General features: G+C 41.3%; 1 protein-coding gene across 1 annotated transcript in view; it reads right to left on the bottom strand.

Moving 5' to 3' along the window:
- Positions 1 to 12,318, bottom strand: part of LOC117357206 (interleukin-22 receptor subunit alpha-2-like) — a 29,260-nt gene extending 16,942 nt beyond the window's left edge. The window contains exons 1-3 of the mRNA XM_033937577.1: positions 12,264 to 12,318; positions 4,659 to 4,797; positions 46 to 224 (exon numbers count right to left, since the gene is read on the bottom strand). Of these exons, the coding sequence (XP_033793468.1) occupies positions 46 to 224; positions 4,659 to 4,797; positions 12,264 to 12,318 (373 nt within the window). The remainder of the gene's footprint in view (positions 1 to 45; positions 225 to 4,658; positions 4,798 to 12,263) is intronic.
- Between the last annotated feature and the right edge of the window lie 14,022 nt (positions 12,319 to 26,340).

Genomic DNA, 26,340 nt, shown 5'->3' with positions numbered 1-26,340 from the left:
GGAGAAGTCCAGATAGATGTAGATTAAAATTACTAAAGAACTTACTTTCCCACCAGGGAATAAATCTCCAGCTTGTGTTCCAGTCTGAATGGATGCCAGAAGAAACAGCTTTCACTCTACCATAGTAAGGCTCTCGAACATCAGATGTTTCTTGTGTGAGGTCACAGAAAAACTCATCAATGCCCCAACATTCCATTTTCTTGATCCACTCTTTTTCTCCATACCTTTGTAGATAATGATTCAAATATTACTTTTCCTGGATATATTGGTGCGAGTTCTGTGACAGCTTGAGCGACAGTGGGTCTTTTTTGTTTTTATGCTGTTTTTGTTTTACTGTACTGTAATTGTATGTATTATTTATTGTTACTTTGTTTGCGATGTTTTGTTCCCCGCTTAGATTTGTGGATAGGCGGGTTATAAATAATTTTAAATAAATAAATGATATTTTTAAGCAAGAAGTCATACACTTCTTATCAATATCAGATCATTAGTATATTGCATTTGCAATGAACGGAGATACCTTTCAGGCAAAAGAACATTTTAATAAATAAAATGAGACGTGAGTGACAAGGATAGTGACACTAGAGAGAGAAGTGACACTAAAAAGAGATGGATATAAGGTGAGACAATGTGGATATAATTTAGATGGAGAGAAACCAAAAACAACCAAAACCTGAAAACCTATTAGCACACCTTGCTGGAGTTCATGGCCTTTTAGTAGCCCAGAGAATGAAATCTCTAGTCCTAAAGCTACACAAATAGACATGATTTTTGAGGCATGTCAGATTATTCAAATTAGCCAGATTCATGGATTTCATGCATATTCATTAAGGAAATCCTGGAGACTAGCCCTCTTTTTGGCAGTCAAGGATTGGAGTTTGCTACTCTTGCTCTATTAATTTTCTTCTAATTTTGACTACCTTAATAGGAGATCAGTGGTCCTAGATTGTAGTCATTTGCATTCCCTGTACTAGTATCTTATTGAACCATTAAGGCTCTGGAACTGTACCCATCATTGCATGTGGAACAGGTAACATTATGGAAATTACTACCATTGAGGTACTGGATTAAAGTTTCCTTCCTCAGATTCAAAATCTATCTTCTCTGTTGTTCTCATGCCATTAGTACCAAGTTATAGCCATATTCTCACTAGTACTTTCTAAAGTTCTGTATACTGAGATAGATTTGCTGCCTTTGCTCTAGGTAGGCAAGTCACATTACAATCTTCAGGACAACCCAATTATCTATGTTAATGTCAACAGCACCATTAATAACCCCTGTGGTCTTAAAATTGCTCTTCTGAGCCTCTCTCACAGGAGCCATATGTTGATCAGATATGCTACATCCAGAAGAAGACTTTCTTTGGCACAATGCAAGCATTGAGATGAGCATTACCATTAAATTTAAAACAAAGGAATATCTGGTAGCAGAGGGAGCTTCTGTTGCTCTTATAAGGTGAATTAGACTTTTAATACAGATGAATATCTTACAATGACATAGTCAGATAGCTAATTTTAGGGTGGTCCTTACCCAGAGTAAGAGGGCATGAAATATCCTTTCTGCAACCACTCTTGCCTCCACCCTCCCCCAGTCTTCACTCACCCTGGCACTCCCCACCAACCTCAAAATAGAAATACCTAAACTGGTAAGGATCTTTAAGCTCCATCAGTTGAAGACCTCCTCCCAAACAGAATTGTTCCAAATTGTGTAGCCGGAAGCAGTACCCCTAAGCCGCTACCACTGACTTCCACAAATGCTCAATTGCAGAGGAGTCGGGGGGCTGGGAAAAGCTGATCAGCTTGGTAGAGCACTGGCCAGAGGAAGATCTTTAGCTGGCAGGGCTTGGGGAACCCTGCCAGCCACATCAAGGGAACAGGAAATCTGGGTGGGCTTGATCCCAAAGTTAGTAGACCCCAATCCACTTGAGTCCACTTGTGGCAGGGCAGGATTAACCAATAGGCCAAGTAGGCAGATGCCTAGGGCCCAAAATGGTCAGGGGGGCCTGATGAAGGAGGGCATTAACATTGTTTTTTTCCAAACGGCGATGGGCCCCTCCAGCATCTATCGCCAACGCAGGCCCCCCTGATCAGCAGCGCATCCTCCCCCCCCCCAATTGACAGAAAGTAAGATAAGCAAGCAACGTGGGCAAGAAAAGCAACGGGAACTGTAATTTTGCAAGTGGTGCTGCTTGCCCAAAGCTTCCCTCTGACGCAGCTTCCTGTTTCCGCCTTTGCGCATGGTGGGGTGGGGCAGGGGGCCCAGTGTACTTGGGTGCCTAGGGTCCCTCGACGAATTAATCCTGCCCTGCTTGTGGCTATGCTTTTGGTATATTATATCTGAATTCTCCTTTTTTATGTTCAAGGCCTTAACCTGAAAGTTAGCCTAACTGAGGATTCAGGGACTACCGAGAGAGTTAGCCAAAGGCCTCTAGGAGATACTGTAGGCAGCTCTGACCCCTGGTAATGTCAATGTAGGTAGACAGGTTGAGATTAATTGGCCTGATGAGATTAGTGGGCCTTATGGAATTAGAAACTAGACAGGCTGTATCTCAGAACTGGACCTTAAAAGAAATTCATATCTCCTCGTCAATCAGGAGACTTCAGATCAAATAAACCAAATTATGACACAGGAAAGTGCTGGAAAATTAGGTATACAAACACAGAGAAGAACTCTCTCGCTCTCTGACTCACACACACACATAGTTGTACTGTCTAGTTTAGACTACTGTAATGTAGTGTTTATAGGACTTCCTTCCATGTCAATGCACGCCCTGCAAATCATTCAAAACTCAATTATCCATGCTCTGGAATTAAGAAGTGGGACCATGTTACTTTATATTACGTTAAACTTTACTGGTAGAAAATGGAATATAGAATTCAGTATAAATTATTGTTGTTGGCCTACTTAAGTGTACATCAGTTAGCACTTAAATATTTGTAGGACCATACTACACTTTATGTGCCCCCTCATTCATTGTGTTCATCAGGGCATTTTGATTTGATACCGACTCAAAAACATTTGCATTTAGAAGCAGTAAGAACAAGTGTCTTTTTATGTGCAGGCCCTAGTGCATATTCATGGGGGAAATCCTGAAAACCCAACTGGAATACGGCTCTCGAGGACCGGAGTTCCCTACCCCAGTGAATGGAACAAACTACCTGAATATTAGACCAGTGATTCCCAACCCTGTCCTGGAGGAACACCAGGCCAATCGGGTTTTCAGGCTAGCCCTAATGAATATGCATGAGAGAGATTTGCATATGATGGAAGTGATAGGCATGCAAATTTGCTTCATGCATATTCATTAGGGCTATCTAGAAAACCCAATTGGCCTGGTGTTCCTCCAGGACAGGGTTGGGAACCACTGTATTAGACAACAGGAAGATGTACAAGCCTTAAAAACAACAACAACCCGTTAAAGCGATATTTGTTCTGTAAAATGAAATATGATTATTGATACTTCTTTTTCTTGATGATTGTTTTGTTAATTTTATATGTTCTGTATTGTGTATGTAAGGTGAAGAGCCGGCTGCTCGAGCCCTTCATTGCTATGTACTTCTCATTTATGCTGTATATTTATGGAGATAGCAAAAGCAGATTACAAAATAAAAGCAGCTTTTTATCAAGTATTACAGAAGTACAGCAAATCAATTTTCCAAAAGCAGGGAAAAAAGTTCTCAATCTGCGGCTAGCCAGCAGTTAGCAGAATATTTCTCTCTAACTGCTCGGTGGGCTCCTTTTACTAAGGTGTGCTAGCATTTTTAGCGCTTGCTGCATTGTCTCGCGCGCTAAACCCGAGCCAAGAACTAACGCAAGCTCAATGCTGGTGTTAGCATCTAGCGTGCATGGCAATGCAGCGTGCGCTAAGCGCACACTAAAACCGCTTGCGCAGCTTAGTAAAAGGAGCCCTGTGTCTTGTCACTTCTTATACACTTTGTAACAAAAAGTAACTCGTGACTCTACATACTAGCAACCTTCATGTGTCATTTCTAGTAAGTTCTAATTATACTTTGTTAATCATTGCTAAGCATAGGTAAAGATAGACATACTCAACCTGAAACATTCCACTGATGACCATATTATTTTGTGTGTCAAAGTTCCCCTTTGTTCATGGTTTAGCAAACAACAGCTTTTCCCCCGGTTGGATTTCCATACCCTCCCCTAGTACATTCTATCTGGGCCATGTCCTGTTTGCTGTACGTGCAGCTTCTTTTAATATTTTCTTGTGCATGAGCATTGCATTACACCAGTTGGTTCTAGTTTCTTCTGATTGCTTCTGCCAGCAAGTCAGTTTAGCGGCAAGTTTGCCCAAGTTTAGGCAGCTTCCAGCACCTCATAGTCATGTGGTTCAGTGTTGCAAAGTCCTCTGTTTCCATGCAGGTGAGGTTGGCCACCTTCACCTATCGCAGAGGTTGCAATCCTCCTTGTCAAAGGTGGACTATAAGTAATAAATTATAAACTAAACCCTCTCTCTCTGATTCATTCACTTACACACATAGAACATTCGGTCCCCCTATCCATTCCTCCAAAATAGAGGTATGAGAGGCATAAACGAAGGCAAGCTTTGCCACCGTTGTTTATACGAGTATATTGCTGTGGCCAGTGTGAATGCTGTATTGACATGTATCACTGCTTTGCTTCTTCTGTTTCTTACTTACATTTTGTACTGCACAAAATAGACAGTGCTGCTGCTGATGTGTCTTCCGGGCTGCCATTGCAAAACGCTGTTGAAATTAACTGAACTGAATTCTACCTTTTCAGGTTTAATTGAATCCTGGAGTTCCAGATTATTAGAAACTAGACAGAGAGAAAAATTATATTAGAAAAAACATTCTCGTACATCAATAACTGAAACCTTATGTTCTTTTCCCTCCCCTTCTTTTAAAAGAATGTAATTTCTATTATTTACCCTCACTGTCTCGTTTTGAATGCCACGTCCTTTAAATTTAACATAGAATTGTAAGCCGCTGAGAAGGTTTTACCATAAATTGTAGGATAGAAAGTTTTAATAAACTTGGGAACTTCTTTTTATAATTTCATTACTGGAAATTTTGGCATCTAAGATTTTTTTTTTTTTTTTCAATCTGTCTCTTTGGCTAACACTGTCATGCTCCCAGTTCCCTCAGCCCAGAAACTTGGGGTGATCTTTAATTAGTCTCTCTTCTTCCTTGCACACATCCAAAACATTTCTAACATATGAGGTATTTCCTTCCTACTACATGAACCAAAAGAAAATGGAAAAAAAAAAAAAAAAATAAGTAAAGGAGCTGATATTCAGTGGGCAGTGGGGTTAAAGCCGCCTTCTGCCACTGAACCCAGAAATTCAATGCTGTGCCATATCCGGCAATTAGCATTGAATTTCCAGTTTCATTTTTAGCTACCGGGATATTCAGCGTTTAACCTGTTAAGTTCCTCATGTTATCCACACTATCAGGGGTGTCTATTCTATTGTAGATTTTGGAATCATCTGCAAAGAGGCAAATCTTACCAGACAGCCCTTCAGCAATATCATATATTACTACTTCTGTTAAAAAAAAAAATATATATATATATATATATATATATTTTTTTTTTTTTTGGTGGAGGGGATGGATTCAGCAGAGGGTAGACGGAATCACGATGCTGGAAACTTCCAGTTGTGAGCCACAGAGCTATGGCTCTGAAATATTTATTTTTGCTGTGGACTTTTCCTCCCTAAGTGTCCTTTGTACTCCTTGGTCACCTAGTAATCCAAGTGATTCCTTCTCACAATTCTCGCTTCAAGTATATTTGAAAAAGATTAAGGGCTCCTTTTACGAAGGTGTGCTAAGCGTTTTAGCGCATGCATCAGATTAGCGTGCGCTATAGCACGCGCTAGCTGAAAATCTACCACCTGCTCAAAAGGAGGCGGTAGCGCCTAGCACGCACAGCAATTTAGCGCACGCTATTCCATGCGTTAAGGCCCTAACGCGCCTTCGTAAAAGGAGCCCTAAGTGCATTTCACCCAGAAGCATGAGCTCCATTTGTTGAGGGTTAGCCCATCTAACCATCCATTTGTATGCATAAAGAATAGCAAGGAAATAGAGCAAGAAATAGTGAGCCACAGGTACTAGTGACCTGGATTGGCCACCGTGAGGATGGGCTACTGGGCTTGATGGACCATTAGTCTGACCCAGTAAGGCTGTTCTTATGTTCTTATGACTGGGAAGCCCAGCCCCACCATCAAAGAAGAACAGGAGTCAGCCCAGGCTATAAAAGGAGCAGCAATGAGCCCAAGCCCTGCTAGCAGAAAAGGAGAAACACTCACTCAGTACACAAAGGATGGGCTGCTCAACAACACACACTACACCTTCTTCTCCATAACCTCCCTGGAATGCCAAATTGCACAACTCCCTCACATATTCCCCCTTACACCCTCTCGCACCACACATTCTTGCAGACGCACACCTATAGGCTTCCCATAGATCCAACTCTATACACATCACCACTCACACCACTAAATTTTATTCAGCTTGTGATACCAGAAGTATACAGCAATAGACCATTCTGGAAATAATTTATGTTCATTCAATCATCACATTGAGTTTTGTTGGCAGTGAATTATATGGCACGTTTGTTAATTTTCTGTGTGTGGCTCGCTAGTGATAATACTGACATTCATGTGATCCTCTGTATATAAACGCTGCCCACCCCTGCCATAGCCAGTTGGCTTCCCCTTCTGTTTAAAAGCAGACTGAAAATCCACCTTTTTGATATAGCTTTCAATCTTTAACCCTACTCCTTTGCCCTCCAACTCAGCCAGCTGATTAACCGTTCCCCTTAACTGTATCCATGACATCCTGTTTGTCTTTGGGAAGCAGAGCTGAGATTGTGATGTCATAATGTCTCCTTCCACCAATAAGACACAACCTTATCAGTGATGTCACAATGGCTTGATTGTCCTGTACTCCCCTCTGCCCTCCAACCCAACCAGCTGATTAACCGTTCCTCTTAAATGCATCCATGACATCTTGTTTGTCTGTCTTGCCTGTTTAGATTGTAAACTCTTTTCAGCAGGGACTGTTTTCTTACTCTTTGTGACTCTGTACAGTGCTGCGTGCGTCTGGTAGCGCTATAGAAATAATTAATAGTAGTAGTAGTTATCAGAGTATGTGTAATGAATAGGCATAGATATCCAGTGCGTGGAGATGTGTCTTCTCCATATTCATCATGGCAATCCTGAAATCAGAATTACTTGAGGTTCTGAAAACCAGGTTTGGGAAGCTCTGCTTTAGCATAACCTCTCTACTGAGATATTCTGACATCCCCGTTTTTCTCAGTATCATTCAAAGATACCTCATTTCATCCCATGCACTGTTATGCAACTGCTGGTTTTACTTAGCTTTGGAATCAGCTACTGATGTTTAATGCGAGCAAGTGCAAAGTGATGCATGTGGGAAAGAGGAACCCAAACTATAGCTGTGTGATGTTAGGAGTTACTGCCTAGGAAAAGGATCTAGGTGTCATTGTTGAGGATACGTTGAAGACCTCAGCTCAATGTGCGGCTGCGGCTAAGAAAGCAAATAGAATGTTAGGAATTATCAGGAAAGGAATGGAAAACAAAGATGAAAATGTTATAATGCCCTTGTATTGCTCTATGGTACGGCTGCAGCTTGAATACTGTGTGCAGTTCTGGTCACCATATCTCTAAAAAGATATAGCGACAAAAATGATAAAAGGGATGGGATGACTTCCCTATGAGGAAAGGCTAATGCGGCTAGGGCTCTTCAGCTTGGAGAAGAGACAGCTCAGGGGTGATGGAGGTCTATAAAATAATGAGTGGAGTGGAAAGGGTAGATGTGAATCGCTTGTTCACTCTTTCCAAAAATACTAGGAATAGGAGACATGCGATAAAGCTACTAAGTAGTAGATTTAAAACAAACCGGAGAAAATATTTCTTTACACAATGTGTAATTAAACTCTGGAATTCATTACCCGAGAATGTGGTGAAATCTGTTAGCTTAGAAGGGTTTAAAAAAAGGTTTGGATAATTTCCTAAAACAGAAGTCCATAGGCATTATTGAGATGTATTGGGGAAATCCATTGCTTATTCCTAGGATAAGCAGCATAAAATCTGTTTTACTACTTGGGATCTAGCTGGGTACTTGGGACCTGGGTTGGCCACTGTTGGAAACAGGACACTGAGCTTGATAGACCTTTGGTCTGTCCCAGTATGACAATTCTTATGTTCTCTTCAGAGCTTTTAGGAAGAGTTAAAGAAGTGGCCTTTTCGAATGATTTTTCAGATTTTATTTTTGTTTGATTTGTGTTTTACTCCATTTCTTTGGTAGTTTTAGTAGGCTTTTACAGAGTTGCACACTAATTACCAAGACGCCCCTAGGAAAAGGACGGGAGGCTCGGTATTTAGCGTGCGCTGCTCGGCAGCACAGCTTTGGAAAAGGACCCATTTGTGTTTTGCCTGTACATTCCAGGCAAAACATTACACTGACTAAAATAAACTACAAGCTGCTCTATTTCCTTTATAAATGTTAGCCTCAGCAGCTGAGTTCTACCCTCTTTAAGACAGACTACATCCCATTAAAATAGGCCTTCCTTACTTTTTTTTGTTTTTTTTTTTTTAATTCAGTTTTCTATACCGTTCTCCCCAGGGAGCTCAGAATGGTTTTAAATTAATTTATTCAGGTACTCAAGCATTTTCCCCTATCTATCCCGGTGGGCTCACATTCTATCTAATATACTTGGGGCACTGGGGGGGATTAAGTGACTTGCCTAAGGTCACAAGGAGCGGCATGGGTTTGAACCCACAACCTCAGGGTGCCGAGGCTGAATTTGGGTTTCTCAGGGCAGTGCTTCCAATCAGGTCCTTTTACAAAAAGTGCGCTGAGGAGGAGTGCCCCTCTGTAAAAGCTTGCCAATGTCTCCTGAAGGAACATTTAGTGGGTGTTTTAGTAAAGCTTAGTGCATGTTATCTGCAGCAGGGCCCCATAGGAATAAAATGAGTCCTGTGACAGTTAACATGAGCTAATCTTTCGTAAAAGACCCCCTTAGTTTGTTAGTCAGAATTATTAATATATGTGAGAAAAATTGACATATACTGGAGACCTAATCAATTTCATTCATATTCATTCTGGTAATCCTGAAAACATGACTAGTTAAGAGTGTCTCCAGGAGAGGGTTGAGAAATACTGCCAGAAGGAGACATAATTTATGGCTTTTGACTGAAGATTTCGTAAGTTGAGACGCAGCTATAAAAATAGAGGAAGAAATCCTGTGAAATTTCTCATGGCACCAGAGGCCAGTCCCTAAGCAGGAACTTTACAGGAGGAAGAGGAAACATTAAGTAAAAAAAAGAAATAGCCTTTAATTGCTTCAGATATACATTGTTCAGGGAAGCATTCTATGCATTTTAAGAAACAGAAATGACATTCAGAATTCCAGCTTCTTCCTGTTCTTTGTACTTTTGAAAAACTCAGTGATTTAAAAGTAGGGTTTCTGAAAACTGCCAAGTTGGTATTCAGCAAGGCTGAGAATGCCTATGAAGTTTCAAGTCTGGCTAAATTATAATACCTGGTTTCCAGAACCCTTTTAATCCATCAATATACAAATACAAAGAATTAGATCAAACAAGTTTTAAAAAGCAGCAAACGCAAAGGGTACAGTAGGAAATAGAAAGTGTTATGCCAGGAGCCATTTGATGATCAAAACCAGACATAGGAATGATTAAGGAGAAGCTACATGAAATCTACAGATGAAATGATGGATGAGATGGTTCATGGCGAGAACAGGAAAAATCTGTAGATTACTTAACTTGGTCAATTCTCTTGTAACTGGCTAAGAAGTTCTGATGACAGAAATTTGCTATACAGAAAGGCACAATAAGGTTGCATGTCTCATCCATTAGAAACTTAGTAAACAAGATAATATTGCTATACTAGAAAAGTACTGGGATCATGACCCAATAGAGAATAATTGAAAATGAAGAGGATATGATCACCCAGGACATGCCCATTCTGACCAATAAAAAGCTGGATGCAAGAAAAACACATAGAAATGACTCAGAAAAACACAAGAACTACATTGATAATAAAAGTGTCAATGCTGAGTGATTTATTATCTGAATAATGTAGAGAGAGCAAATCCTCAAGTACAGTGCTCCCCCGCGAATTTGCAGTCATTCGCGGTATTTTCCGACCTCCAGAGTGCCGGCGAGTGAAGGAAATCACTTGCAGTATGCTCCTCTTCCTGTACTAAAGTCGGACCTCACCAATCAGGAGCTGCGTGTCAAAGAAGCTCCTGATTGGTGAGGCCCGACTTTAGTACAGGAAGAGGCGATTGGAGCATACCACGAGTGATTTCCTTCACTCACTGGCGCTGCAGCTGCCCTCTCCTGTCTCCTTTGTTAAAAACTGTATTTGCATTTTTTCAACATTCCTGGAACAGAACCCCCGCGAATATCAGGGGAGTACTGTACCAAGAAATTTATTCAATTTTCAATACTGTTCTCCCAGGGAAGCTCAGAATGGTTTAACATAAGAAGATAAGAATAGCCTTACTGGGTCAGACCAATGGTCCATCAAGCCCAGTAGCCTATTCTCACAGTGGCCAATCCAGGTCACTAGTACCTGGCCAAAACCTACGGAGTAACAACATTCTGCGCTACCGATCCAGGGCAAGCAGTGGTTTCCCCCAAGTCTTTCTCAATAACAGCCTATGAACTTTTCCTCCAGAAAATTGTCCAAACCTTTCTTAAAACCAGCTACGCTATCCACTCTTACCATAACCTCTGGCAATGCATTCCAGAGCTTAACTATTCTCTGAGTGAAAAATATTTCCTCCTATTGGTTTTAAAATTACAGTGAACCCTCGATTTTCTGGACCCCGCTTATCTGGACTTCGGATTTAACAGACCACGGACTTGAAGATTGGGCATTCCTTCTTCCAACTCCCCACCCGCTTCTCTCTCTGCCCCCAGGCCAGACGCTCCATGGATTTCAGGCGGAGAGTGCTTGCTGTGCTCTTCTGTCCTCCTGATGCTGTTTTCCTCTGGCTATGCTGGGATTGAGTCTTGGAGTTGGCTCGCTCTGGAAGCCATCCCCTGGAGCATCCTACCTATGCAGGAACAGCAAATCATGCCAGAGAGACAGCTTCTGGAGCAGGCCGACAACAGCAGGCCCACCCAGCCGCCACTGCTGGTTGGCTTGAAGACTAAACTCCAGCAGAGCCAGAGGAAAACAGCACCAGGAGGACAGAGGAGCATGGCAAGTACTCTCTGCCAAAAATCCATGGAGCGTCCGGCCCGGGGGGGGGGGGGGAGAAGGGGAAGAGAGAGAAGCGGGAGAGGAGGTGGAGAGAGGGATGCCTGACCTTCAAATCTGTGGTCTGTCTGGCCCGTGGAGGGGAGAGGGGGAAAAGAGAAGCAGGAAGTAGGTGGGGGACAGGCAGAAAAAGCAGAAACACTTGCAGTAAACCCTCGGATTTTACGGACTCTCATATTTAACGGACACCCCTCCCCCAGGGTAGTCCATTGAATCGAGGGTTTACTGTATTTCACTATAACTTCATCAAGTGTTCCCTAGTCTTTGTAATTTTTGACGGAGTGGAAAATTGATCCACTTGTATCCATTCTACTCCACTCAGGATTTTGTAGACTTCAATCATATCTCCCCCTCAGCTGTCTTTTTCCAAGCTGAAGAGCCCTAACCTTTTTAGGTTTTTTTCATACGAGAGGAGTTCCATCCTCTTTACCATCTTGGTCGCTCTTCTTTGAACCTTTTCTAGCACCACTATATCTTTCTTGAGATAAGGAGACCAGAACTGAATGCAGTACTCCAGATGAGGTTGCAATTTATTCAGGTATTAAAGCACTTTTGCTGTCTGTCCCATTGGGCTCATAGCCTATCTAATGTACCTGGGGCAATGGGGGGATTAAGTGACTTGCCCAGGGTCACAAGGAGTAGTGTGGGTCTGAACCCACAGCCTTAGGGTGCTGAGGTTGCAGCTTTAACCTCTGCGCCACCATCTTCCCCAGTTGGTGCAGTTGAAGACCAAGAAAATTGTGTCAGTGCAGAGTGATTATTTCTCTGAATGCGGAGAGAGAGAAAGAGAAAATCCTTAAGACAAGCAACTGGAGATCACGAAAATGGTGGGAGAAATATTTCCCATCATATCAGGAGCCAAAGACTTGATTAAAATGAATTTTGAAGCACAGTTGAATAGGATGTCTGCACTTGTTATTACATCTCCTGAAGTCTAGAAGGAAGCTCTCTTTGGCAAGCTGCAAATACTTTTGTGAGTGATGGCAGTAAATTTGACATACTCTGACTTGGGAGTGAGGTTCATACCGTCATGTATTGGAAACTTATATTGAAAACCTTACACTATTGAGGATTACTATGGCAAACTTTAACCTCTGAACTCTATTTTATGTTTATTGGTATTAGACCCCTAGTATGTATAGAATTAGGACACAGCTTTGTATCGTAAAATTGTTCTGTAACTGTCATATTATAATCTGTTAACTGTATTTTATGTATGTTTAACCTGTAACCCGTTCTGAGATCCCTGGGGAAAACGGGAAAGAAAACCAATTAAATAAATAAAATTATAGTGTGCACATAACTAGCTCATTTGGAAACATTGCATCCCCTCCCCCCCTTAGAGGGTTGCCTCAACCTTGGTAAAAAAACGCCTTAAAATTTAGCTTCAGTGTTCTAAAAAGATTATGCATTGTATCCTAGCAAACATTAATGCTGCTTTTAATGCTATATTTATGCACCTTCTGAATTCATGTGTAATTTTCTCTTATTTTCTAGCACCTGTTTCTCTATCTTATTTCTCTCTATCAGGGGTCTCCAAACTTTTCGCCACGAGGGACACATTGGGTGCTTCAGCACTTTTCAGCGGGCCGTAGTATAAAAAAAAAAAAAGAAAGATAAATAACTCTAGATATATGAGTTTTATTGAAAGCAGAAAATTGTATAAACTAATTACAGAGTATGTGAGGTTAAATTATCGTATATTAATGACGATGAACACTACCAGCAAATTCTCATATTTTCATCACAAATTATAATAAAACCATTAATGTGAATGATGGAACTGTCTTTTCTTTTTACCATCCATGTTAAAACTGTAAAAGAGAATAAATTTAGAAATTATTATGAAATTATTAGAATCAGAACTCTGTACAATCAAATATGTGAATAAGTGAATACACACCTTTAAGTATAAATTTATGCAATTCCAAACTGAGTATTGCACTGCACCACTGCAAGCATTCTTATGGACAATTAACCGTAACGACAAGTAACAAACTTCCAGATACAATTTAAAGATCAGTCACAGTGCCAGAGCTACCTACAATGCCGTGAATTGACACTGTCAATTGAGGCCAAACAAGCACAAAGAAATACCGTGAAGTATGCAATTACGATTCAGTATTAATTAAAGTTGTGAATAATATTAATATTAACATAATATGGAATATCAATATATTTTGAACACAATTTTAATTAATGCATTTGAAATCTATCGACACCCCGTGGTTGTTTTGTTTTGGGGTTTTTGTTTTTTTTTGTAGATTCTCATTGGAAAATTAGTCCAATTGGTGCATTTCCGCACAATTCTTCTGCGGGCTGGATAAAATCATATCACGGGCTGGATGTGACCCACGGGCCGTAGTTTGGAGACTCCTGGTATATATCTTCCACCTCCTCTCACACCCTATGATGTCTACTAAGATGTCTTATTGCCTATTGTGTTGACATTGTAAGAATACTATGCCATACTATATATGGTTAGTTGAATATTTTTACTGCTGTAATTGTCTATTATATATGTTCAACCTATTCTTGTTGGGTACCGCTTTGTATGAATTTCTTCAAAAGGGTTATAAATAAAATCTTAATACACAAGGTGAATAGAGAGAGAAGTCATTTTTTTTCACTACTAGAATTATAAACCAGAACTTTCCGTGAGCTTTCCAATGTAGGATAATTATGAATTTTTTTTTCAACATGGACTATAGTTGGCAGATGAATATGGACAAATGCAAAGTGATGCTTTTCCAAGGAGGAATGGATCTATTCTTTGGGATCTTGTTAAGTACCTGTGACATGAACTGGCCACTTTTGGAAACAGGATACTAGGATGATAGACCTTAATCTGACCTATCATAGCACATTTTATAATCTTATTTTAGAAATAATGCCTACACACAATGAATTAAAATAAAGGTGCATCTTTTTAGCTTCATTAACAGGAGAAAAAGACAAGCATGGATATATTACATATGTGATTTCCTTCTTTGTGTCTAAATAGTCCAAAACCATGAATGTACATGCATATGCAAATATTAAATTAATCTGAGAAAGAAAAAGAAGCAAGAAATAAAATACTTACTGGTTACAACAGTCCTAAAGAAGTGGATCAGAAGACATGATGAGCAATGTTTGAGCACCATGTCAGTAAATGTGAATAAATTTCTCTTGTTACAAAGCGGCTGCAATTCTAGGAAGTGGTGCACATATTTCATGAAAGGAAAAAAAATGGGAACTAGTTTTGTTCCTTCTCCTTGTTTAGGGGCGTAATTATCAATGTGGGCAACTTGTGCTATTTTAGCACAGGTCCCTTTTACTGGTCCTTTGCTTGTTCTTCCGTGTACCAATAGCCCATCAGTTCGTATTCATAAGAACATAAGAATTGCCGCTGCTGGGTCAGACCAGTGGTCCATCATGCCCAACAGTCCACTCACGCGGCGGCCCTCTGGTCAAAGACCAGAGCCCTAACTGAGACTATCCCTATCAGCATACGCTCTTGTTCAGCAGGAACTTGTCTAACTTTGTCTTGAATCCCTGGAGGGTGTTTTCCCCTATAACAGACTCCAGAAGAGCGTTCCAGTTCTCTACCACTCTCTGGGTGAAGAAGAACTTCCTTATGTTCGTACGGAATCTATCCCCTTTCAATTTTAGAGAGTGCCCTCTCATTCTCCCTACCTTGGAGAGGGTGAACAACCTGTCCTTATCTTCTAAGTCTATCCCCTTCAGTATCTTGAATGTTTAAGTCCCCTTCAGTACCTTGAATGTTCAAAAAGGAAGCAGTGCCGGATAAGCTGTGCAAGCAACTGTTGATGGGACACATGGTTGGACCTTTTCGTGATCCGCCTATCCTGTGGTTTCACCTCTAGGGATTACTCCCAAAAAAGGAAGCAGAAAATTTTATTAAATCCAATAATTTGTCTTTTTCTATTGGTACAAGTGTGAATTCTTTCCTTGATAGAGAATTTAGTCCTATCCAGTGTGCATCAGTTTGCTACACTGGCTTCCAGTTGAGGCACAGATACTTTTTAAAATTGGATGTTTCTGTTTTAAAATGCTGTATGGCCTTGTGCCAAATTCTCTCATCGATCACGTCAGGTTCACAGAAAGAAAATTATCACTTATAAGCGATTTTTTTTCAGAGAATTCTGGCTTATCAGGTAGCATCCTGAGATAGGAGTGTCGATAAATTGATACAGGATTCTGGCTCTTATGAGGTTTTAAGAAAGATGTTGAAGACTTACCTATTTGACAAATTTTATAAATGAGTTTATTATCTGCTATGCTTGTATAACTTTCTGTTATCTTTTTTTTTTTTAAATTCTTTATTGATTTTCAAATTTTGACAGTACAATACAAATATATTAAACATGAGCATTATACATAATGCACTTAAAATACACAAAATTAATACATTACCAATCCTTTTCTCCCTCCCTTCCTCACATAACTATTACACTGCACATGCATATATTATTACAATATTATAGATAAATACCTTTTACAAACCCAAATACCTCCCCCCCCCCTCTGGATGTGTAAAGAATCTGTAAAAAGGGAGATACCTGACATTCATTGCAATTCAACATATGCAGTCAATGGGCTCCACACCTTACTGAATGTCATACACTCCACATTCATTCTCTCATATTTATACGTGGAACAAATATTTGCCCACCAAAATGTGTAATTAAGTCTGTCGTAACTCTTCCAGTTACATGTAATCATCAGCTTTCTGTTATCTTTATAAACCGCCTAGAACTGAGAGGTATGGCAGTATACAAGTGGATTTTTATGTTATGTTACAATGTGCTAGATATGCTGTGTTTTCTTAGCCCCAGGGCTTTGATGACAAAAGTGGATGTACAGTCAGCATTCTGCTTATTACTGGTTCACCCAAGTTGAGGGACAATATTATTTTGATTGGTGCATTCCTATGAGTTGTTCTGTAGTGTGTATGTCAAAACTTTTTCCACCTTTGTACATTGAGTGGTGCAGCAAGAGTTGGGTTCTGCAATGATTGTATACTATTTGGATGATTTTTTTATATTTGGAGGGAAGGACTTTTCAGCATTAGCAACCTGTTACAGCATTTCATGGAGTAGCCAAAGACCAGGGCATCATTTTAGCTGAGAAAAAAATAGGAGGGCCCATGCACTCATTTGTTTTTTGGGGGGAGGAATAGAGTTAGAATGTTTTCACATGTTGTCCAGGCTTCAAGCTGAGAAAGTAGAGGTTATACAAAAGCGATTGCTGAGGCTTGTCATCTGAAGATATTGATCTTACAGCAGATCAACCATTAGTGGGTCACTTCAACTTTGCATCCCTTGTTATCCAGCAGGGCAGAGTATTTTTATATCAGTTCTCTTAGGCTTCCACAGCTGGTGTCATGATTGTAGCAGGTTTCCAGGTCTTCCCGTGTCTGTGTAGAAAGAACCGATGTTTCAGCCATCATGTTGTGGCTTTCTTCAGGGTATGCTGAGGTGTGTAGTGTGTCTTTATAGATAGTGGGTTCATGGATCTGATTGAGAACAGGGCAATCTGTGGGTCGAGAAATTTTACTTTTTGGCGGGAAAGTTTGTGGGTTGACCTGGGGTCAAGGACAAACACCTTCTTCTTCCATCTCAAAAAGTTCCAGTCTCTTTTCTGACAGAATTTTAAAAAGTGGGTCCTCAGACTCTCTCTCTCCAGACATTAAAAATTGGGTCCCGAACGCTCCCTATAATATCCAACATTCAAACTTGGATTTCCAATTAACTTTCCCACCAATTCTAATTCAAACTTGGACCTCCAATGAACTTTCCTGCCAAAATTCATATTCATGACTAACAGACTTCCCTGTTCACAATCAGATCAGCCCACAAACTTTTCTGCCAAAAAATTCATATTTCTTGACCCACAGACTGTCCTGTTCTTAATCAGTTCCATGAACCCACTATCTATAAAGACACACTACAAACCTCACAGCAAACTGTGAAGAAAGGCACAGCATGATGGCTAAAATGGTTCTTTCTACATAAGATGCAGCAAGGCCCGGAAACCTGCTACAATTATTTCCATATCACTTAGCCTTGCTTATTCTGGGTTTGGTGGAAATCTTATTACTGGGTTCATCTTCTGGCCTCATTTTTACAGTCTTTTAACAGTGTACGTTTGGCAGGCTCCTCCTATATTTAATTGGAAGTTAGATTTGTTTACAGATGCGTCTGATGAGATTGGGTTTGGAGTTTATTCTCCGGGAGCATAGTGCACACACTCCAAGCGTGCTGATTGGAGAGGCAAAGGATGGTGGAAGAATATTATGTTTTTGGAGCTCTTTCCAGTGTAGATAGCGCTGATGGTTTTGGGGTTTTTTATTTTTTTTGGAGGGGGGGGGAATATTTAAAAGAGAGAGAGATGTGTGCAGGCACTAAATACAAATAGTGTGTGCTGCCTGCTGTTAGTTGAATTGCTTCAGTTGTTTGTGCTGTGGTGATTGTAACTGTTGTGGCTCACATTTCAGGCTGTACTAATGAAATTGTTGATGCTGTTTCCAGAATGCAATGGCCCCGATTTCAAGAATGGCACCCAGTGCGGACGTCAAGCTTTTATTGTGGATAGTGGGAGAAATCTCTTCAGGAATCTGTTGCTGAATTCATTGGCACCTAACATGAGGAAAGTTTATGGCACAGGATGGCAACATTTTCGAGCCTTTCTGTTGCAGTACAATTTGTTGGGTCATTTGTCTGTGGGTGTCTGGGAGGTGGTGAATTGTTATTGTTTCTCCTAAGCATGTGAGTCGGTCATTAAAAGTAATAGATGAGGTATTTGCTGGTGAGGGAGTCAACGACGGTCCTGGGAGTAAAATTAGACCAAGAACTTACAATGAGTTGCCAAGTGGTAAAGACAGTGCAAGTATGCTTTTTAAAGAGACATTTATTGTATCATTTAAAACAGATGCTGTCATCAGTTGACTTTCGTGCTGTTGTATAAGCAATGATTTTGTCGCAGCTGGCCTACTGCAATGTCCTGTACCTGGGAATAACCAAAACCAGGTGCAGGGCATTGCAGGTGATCCAGAATGCCGCGGCCAGATTGATAACCGGAAGGCCAAAATATGAGCATATTACCCCATATCTCCGACAACTGCATTGCTACCAGTTGTATTTAGAATCCAAAATAAAGCAATTATGCTAGGTCATCAATTTTTATATAGCATGATTCCCAAATTTTTAAAGAGTTTGATGTCTGGTTACCAACCATCAAGATCATTGCGTTCTGAAAATTCAGCACTGTTGAAAACAAAGGCCCATCCCAAGTATGTGGAAACGAATGCCATGACCTTTTCATGTTTAGGAGTAAAACTGTGGAATGGCCTTGTTGGTCAAATTCGGAAATGTGGGGTTAGGAGGTCATTCAGGAAATTGCTGACACCACAATTATTTGTTAATGCATTTCTTTGAGCATTGACCTATTGCAAAGATTGAATCTTTCTGCTTTTGCTTTTATCTGTTCTGATCTGTTTCAATAGTTTATATATGTAACTTTATTGTAAATTGTTTTGGAATAAAACGGTATAGAAATTTTTAAAATAAAAAAATAAAATAAAATAAGATAAGATATGGTGCCCTTATCTTTGGCCAGTGTTGTTTTTTTCTCCTAAATTCAGGATTTTCCTGATCCACATTTTATGAAGGGGCATGCTCAGAGGAAGAGTGAGAGGCTTCACTAATCTTGCTGACCCATTTTTTCCCGATGACCTTATAGTCTTTGTTCAGGATGTTATCTTTTATTTGTGTTTTGCTCTTTGCAGTGTTATTTTTCCAGCTGGTATTGTCAGGTGCATTTTTTTCCAGCTTTACAAGTGGCAGAGTTAGAAACTCCTAATAAGCAGGCCTTGGCCTCTCTTTGTTTTATGTTTTGGGTTCATAAAAGAGCTGCTGAATCTCACATCCGTTGGTTTGGCATCAGAGGAATGCTGTGGGCTCAGCTCCCATCAACTCTTCTGTGAGCTAAACCCTTATTCACCTCATGTTATTATTGTTCACTTGGGGGTGGGGGGAATCATTTATGTCAAATGAAGGAAGTGGATCTGAGAGACAAATAAGAAGAGATCTTTTCTCAGTAGCCTTTTATATCCCTAAACTGGTCTCAGGTGATTCCCCATCTGGCCAGGAGGGGGACTAGGCACCCTAAAGCTATCAAAAATTTGTATTGTAGAGCTAATGTTGAAATTTCTAAGTTTTCTTGGCTTTGGTGACTCTCCAGGCCTCTATAGACCAGATGGGGTCCATTTTTCTGATATTTAGATTTTTATTGCTGTACAAGATATGTTATAAGAATGTTATGATAGTACTAGGGCCACAACTTCTTTGGGGGGAAGGGAGCTGTGTCAAGCATTATGCTGTCACTGCTTTTGATGGGTTGATGGGAATGGAGAGGATACGGAATAACTGGGGGGGGGGGGTAGGTTATGTTATAAAATTGAATTTTGGATCCTTGAGGGCGTCATGGTCTTGAGGGAGATGAGTTTGCCCTTGGGGGTACTGAGAATTTTTCAGAGCTAGTTCAATACCATCTAGCTCAGTGGTCTCAAACTCAAACCCTTTGCAGGGCTACATTTTGGATTTGTAGGTACTTGGAGGGCCTCAGAAAAAATAGTTTGTCTTATTAAAGAAATGACAATTTTGCATGAGGTAAACTCTTTATAGTTTATAAATCTTTCCTTTTGGCTAAGTCTTAATAATAATATTGTAATTTAAAGCTAAAGAGATCAAGAAACTGTTTTATTTTACTTCTGTGATTATGATAAACATACCGAGGGTCTCAAAATAGTACCTGGCGGGCCGCATGTGGTTCCCGGGCCGCGAGTTTGAGACCACTGATCTAGCTATATGGGAAACTAAAGAGTTATTAGTTTGATTTTTTAAGTTGTGCATTTTTGGGTGTTTGCAAAGTTTGCCATTTTCTATATATTGTTATGAAACTGTGCTTTCAATACAGTTGCAGTATTTTAACTGTGACATATGGTTACGAGAGAGGTGGATGCATTACAAGTGCCTAAGCTAGAAAGGCTCATGGTCTGGACTATGAGCGTTTAACTTGGCTAAGCACACAAGCACTTTTAGGATTAATTTGTTTGCTGTTAGCATGTTGCTTGGAGGAGAAGGTATAAGGGACTGGAGGGAAGTATCAGATGACTGAATTTGGCACTAGAGGAGCTGGGAGCCTGGGAGTGGTGGAGTTATGAAATGAAAGAGGGATTTTATTTATGTGAAGTTTCAGTTTTGGTGGACTTTAGGAAGGTAGACTGGGAGGGATGGGTGTGTTGGACTTTGGGTCATTGTCCATCCTACCCTTGTGGTGGATAGGGATATGGCCCAAAGGGCGGGAAGGGTAGTGAAGAGGAAAGGTCAAGCTTAGCGAAAAGAAAGGGGATATGGAATCACTGGGGTGTTTTTGGAGATGGGTTTGGGGCTTCAGTATTACCATGGGCTCCTGGGGGTAAGAGGAACTTTTTACAGCTACTTTGCTACCATCCAGCTGAATGGAAAACTAAGGGCTATTAGCTTGATTTTTTAAGTTGTGAATTTTTGGGTTAATTGCAGAGTTTGCCATTTTATATATATTGCTATTAAACTGTGCTTTCAATAAAGTTGCAGCCAATGTTTTGCCACCTTATATGCGGTGGGTTCAGTATTTTAACTGCGACAGATCATAATGAGAGAGGTGGATATGTTGCGAGTACCTGAAGTTAAAGCCATACTGGTGACAAGACACAAATAACATTTACAAATGATAGAAACCTCATAAAAGAAAAATATTAATGAACACTAAAAGATTAAATTAAATGTATCCTAATTTACCAATATATGAAAAATACACAATTGCCCGTAGTATCTTAAACACATTGAAACATAAATTCAGCATTTACTTTTGGCACTAGATGTCAGAATTGAGCTATTAAACTCTGTGCAGTATAATTGCTCAATGTGGGAAGAATTTGCATCAAGATATTTTTAAAACATGCAAATCAATGATGTACAACATACCACCATTCCATGATTTAAGGTATGCCAAACTACAATGAGTAAATTAAGAACATAAGAAGTTGCCTCCACTGGGTCAGACCAGAGGTCCATCGCGCCTAGCGGTCCGCTCCCGCGGCGGCCCATCAGGCCTATGACCTGTGAAGTGGTCCCTGACTATTCCTATAACCTACCTCTACTTCTATCTGTACCCCTCAATCCCCTTATCCTTTAGGAACCTATCTAAACCTTCCTTGAACCCCTGTAGCGTGCTCTGGCCTATCACAACCTCCGGAAGCGCGTTCCATGTGTCCACCAATTAACCTTGGTCTAAGAAGAAAGGTATCAAAACATTAACTTTTGTAACTTTTGAATAGCATAGCAGTGACATGATCTTCCTACAGTTCTAGAATTATTATTAAGAGCTGAAAAAGTTCTGCCCATTGAGTATGTTTCTCTTAATTTGAAACATTTGTTACATCATTTAAAAAATGTTACAAATACTTTAGTAATATCTGATAAAGGAAATATTTAGGATTGTAACTGAATGCTTGTAGAGACAAAAATCAACGTGTTTTCATCTTACCTTAGGCACAAACTTAACTGCAGCTCAACTGGCAACGAAATGGACTGCTGGTAACAGAAAGAATCAAACTGTGACTCAGTGGCGTACCAAGGGGGAGGTCACCTGGGGGGAGATCTGCCCTGGGTGCACGCCCCAAGGGGGTGCACAGCTGGCCACCCACCGGGGAATAGGCTGCCACTACCGCCATCAGGAACAGGCCGGCGCCGAGTTCTCCCTCCCTGCTTTTCCTCCCCACGGGGCCGACCAACTCTCGCCACCTGACGTCAATTCTTATGTCGGAGAGGACGTTCCGGACCAGCCAGGCAGCGATTGGCTGTCCCAGAACCTCCTCTCCGACGTCAGAATTGACGTCAGGTGGCAAGAGTTGGTCGGCCCCATGGGGAAGAAAAGCAGGGAGGGAGAACTCGGTGCCGGTCTGTTCCTGATGGCGGCAGTGGCAGCCTTTCCCCAGTTGCGGTGGCATCAGCATGTTTCCCAATGGCGGTGGGAGGGCAGGGAGAAAGAAAGAAAGAAAGGGGGGGACAGAGAGCCAGAAAGAAAGAAAGGGGACAGGGTGAAACAAAGAAAAAAATGGGGCACGGAGAGAGAGAGAAAGACAGACATAGAGAAAGAAAGGGGGCATTGAGAGAGAAAGAAAGAAGGGGGCAGGGTGAAAGAAAGAAATGGGGCATGGAGAGAGAGAAAGACAGACATAGAGAAAGAAAGGGGGCATGGAGAGAGAAAGAAAGAAGGGGGCAGGATGAAAGAAAGAAAGAAATGGGGCATGGAGGGAGAGAGAGAAAGACAGACATACAGAAAGAAAGGGGGCATGGAGAGAGAAAGAAAGAAATGGGGCAGAGAGAGAGAGAGAAAGACAGACATACAGAAAGAAAGGGGGCATGGAGAGAGAAAGAAAGAAGGGGGCAGGGTGAAAGAAAGAAAGAAAGAAATGGGGCATGAAGAGAGAGAGAGAGAAAGGACGGACTACACCTCAACAAGGAAGGAGCGAGAGTATTGGCAGGCAACTTGAAGAGGGCCATCGAGAAGGCTTTAAACTAATAAATAGGGGAAAGCCGACAGTCGACCACCAGTCGATGGCACGGACGACAGGATGCCCCGATGTAGGAACAATGGGCTACTACTCATACACAGGAGAGGACGATCTCACAGCAAATAAGGAAGACAAGGCAGAAAGGGACAACTCAGACATAGGAGAGGAAGACCGCACAACAAACAAGGGAAACAACACTGCAGCGGTTAAGGATACCGTGAAAGTAACAGTAAGGACAGCAAAGAGTAGAAAGTCCATAAAAGTAACTCGAAGAGAACTCAAATGTATGTATACGAATGCTAGAAGTCTAGGAAACAAAATGGGGGAACTAGAGACAATAGCAAGAAATGATAAGTTGGAAATCATTGGCATAACAGAAACATGGTGGAATGAAGAAAACAAATGGGACACAGTACTTCAGGGATACAAACTATATAGAAGAGATCGAGTAGGGCAGAAAGGTGGAGGTATTGCCCTATATGTGCAGGAAGGAGTAGAATCTGTTGAAGTGGCTACGATGGAAACGAAAGAGAAGCTAGAGTCCCTCTGGGTCAAGATTCCTGGACAAAACAGTGCAGCCACGAAAATTGGCCTTTTTTATCGTCCCCCGGGACAGGCGGATGAAACTGACTTAGAAATGATAGAGGAAATCAAACGAGAATGCAAGACGGGCAATGTAATAATATTGGGAGACTTCAATTTCCCGAGGATAGACTGGAAACTAGGAACCTCCAACTGCGGCAAGGAGGCCAAGTTCCTGGAGGCGCTAGGGGATTGCTTCCTGGAACAAATGGTGAAAGAGCCGACAAGAGGCAACGTCACCCTGGACTTGGTGCTAAATGGCCTCACGGGACCGACAAAAGAAGTAGAAGTTACGGTACCGCTGGGGACGAGCGATCACAATGTGATCATCTTTAAGCTTGACATCGGGAATAGAAAAAGTGCCAAAACCTTAACCAAAACCTTTAACTTTAAAAAGGGCAAATACGATCGCATGAGAGCCATGGTGAAACAACGACTCAAGAAAAAGGTGGATAAAATTGAAACAGTAGACCAGGCATGGTCCCTACTGAAAAGTACTATCACAGAAGCACAAAACCTACACATTCCGAGGATCTCCAAGGAAGGGAGAACAAAAGGTAAGGGAGAACCGGCATGGCTTACCAGACAGGTGAAGGAAGCCATAAAAGAAAAGAAGGACTCTTTCAAAAAATGGAAACACATCAAAACGACCGAAGCATGGAAAAAACATAAAGACGAACAGAAGAAATGTCACAAGGCGGTGAGGGATGCCAAAAAGGACTATGAAGAAAAAATAGCGCAAGAGGCCAAGAACTTCAAGCCCTTCTTTAGATACGTGAAAGGGAAAAAACCCGCAAAAGAGGCGGTGGGACCCCTGGACGACCAGGGAAGAAAAGGGTACATTAAGGAAGATAAACAAATTGCGGACAAACTAAATTCCTTCTTTGCGTCTGTCTTTACGGAGGAGGATACTGCAAAAATACCAGAGGCAATGAAAGTGTTTAATGGAGTAATGGAAGACAGCCTCACCACAGTTGAAGTGGAGTTGGACCAGATATACTACCAGATCGACAAACTTAAAAGTGACAAATCCCCTGGACCGGATGGAATTCATCCGAGAGTCTTAAAAGAATTGAAGATTGAAATCGGAGAGTTATTGCAAAAACTCACCAATCTGACAATCAGAACTGGACAGATACCAGATGACTGGAAGATAGCGAATGTCACGCCAATTTTCAAAAAAGGATCGAGAGGAGAACCGGGCAACTACAGACCAGTGAGCCTTACGTCTGTCCCTGGAAAGATGGTTGAAGCACTGATCAAGGATAGCATAGTCCGGCACTTAGATACACACGACTTGCTGAAACCCAGTCAACATGGGTTCAGGAAAGGGAAATCATGTTTAACGAATTTGCTTCAATTTTTTGAGACCGTGAACAAGCAAATTGATAGTGGAATGCCGGTGGACATAATTTATTTGGACTTCCAGAAAGCATTCGACAAAGTTCCGCATGAAAGACTTCTCAGGAAACTACAAAGCCATGGAATAGAGGGAGATATACAAAGGTGGATAGGCAAATGGCTGGAAAACAGGAAGCAGAGAGTGGGCATAAATGGGAAGTTCTCAGACTGGGAGAAAGTGACTAGTGGTGTGCCCCAGGGCTCGGTACTTGGGCCGATTCTATTTAATATATATATCAATGACCTGGAAGGCGGAATATCCAGTGAGATCATTAAGTTTGCAGACGACACAAAGCTATGCCGGGAAATCAGATCGCAGGAAGATAGCGAGGAACTCCAGAGCGACTTGTATCAGCTAGAGAAATGGGCAGAGCAATGGCAGATGAAGTTCAACGTGGAGAAATGCAAAGTAATGCATTTAGGTAGTAAGAATAAGGAACACGAGTATAGAATGTCAGGAGCAACTCTGGGTAAGAGCGAACAAGAAAAGGACCTGGGTGTACTGATAGATAGGACCCTGAAGCCGTCGGCACAATGTGCGGCAGCGGCAAAGAAAGCAAACAGAATGTTGGGCATGATAAAGAAAGGAATCACGAGTAGATCGGAGAAAGTCATAATGCCGCTTTATAGAGCAATGGTCAGACCACACTTGGAATACTGTGTACAACATTGGTCTCCCAACCTAAAGAAGGATATAAAACTGCTGGAGAGGGTGCAGAGACGAGCAACGAAACTAATAAGAGGTATGGAGAAATTGGAATACGAGGAACGACTCAAGAAACTAGGATTGTTCTCCCTTGAGAAGAGGAGGCTGCGAGGGGACATGATAGAGACGTTCAAAATACTGAAAGACATCGATAAAATAGAGCAGAAAAACAAATTATTTACATTGTCCAATGTGACACGGACAAGAGGACATGGTTTGAAACTAAGGGGTGACAAGTCCAGGACAAATGTCAGGAAGTTCTGCTTTACGCAGCGAGTGGTGGACGCATGGAATGCTCTTCCACAGGAGGTTATTAAGGAATCCACTGTGCTAGGATTCAAAGGCAAATTAGATGCACATCTCCTTATGAGAGGCATAGAGGGATATGGGTGATTAGAACAATCAGGTGTATACCTGACTGGGCCTCCGCGTGTGCGGATCGCCGGACTCGATGGACCATGGGTCTGATCCGGAGATGGCAATTCTTATGTTCTTATGTAAGAGAGACATACAGAAAGAAAGGGAGCATGGAGAGAGAAAGAAAGAAGGGGGCAGGATGAAACAAAGAAAAAGTTGGGGGAGGGAATGAGGTCTGGAGGAGAGGAAGCATACAGGAGGTTGAAAGAAGGGAAGAAATATTGGATGCACAGTCAGAAGAATAAAGTGCAACCAGAGACTAATGAAATTACCAAACAAAGGTAGGAAAAATGATTGTATTTTCAATTTAGTGATCA

This window comes from Geotrypetes seraphini, chromosome 3 (assembly GCF_902459505.1).
Source record: "Geotrypetes seraphini chromosome 3, aGeoSer1.1, whole genome shotgun sequence".
NCBI classification, from domain to species: Eukaryota; Metazoa; Chordata; class Amphibia; order Gymnophiona; family Dermophiidae; genus Geotrypetes; species Geotrypetes seraphini.
The sequence above is the reverse complement of the archived record's forward strand: the minus strand, read 5'-3'. Positions and strand labels throughout refer to the sequence as shown.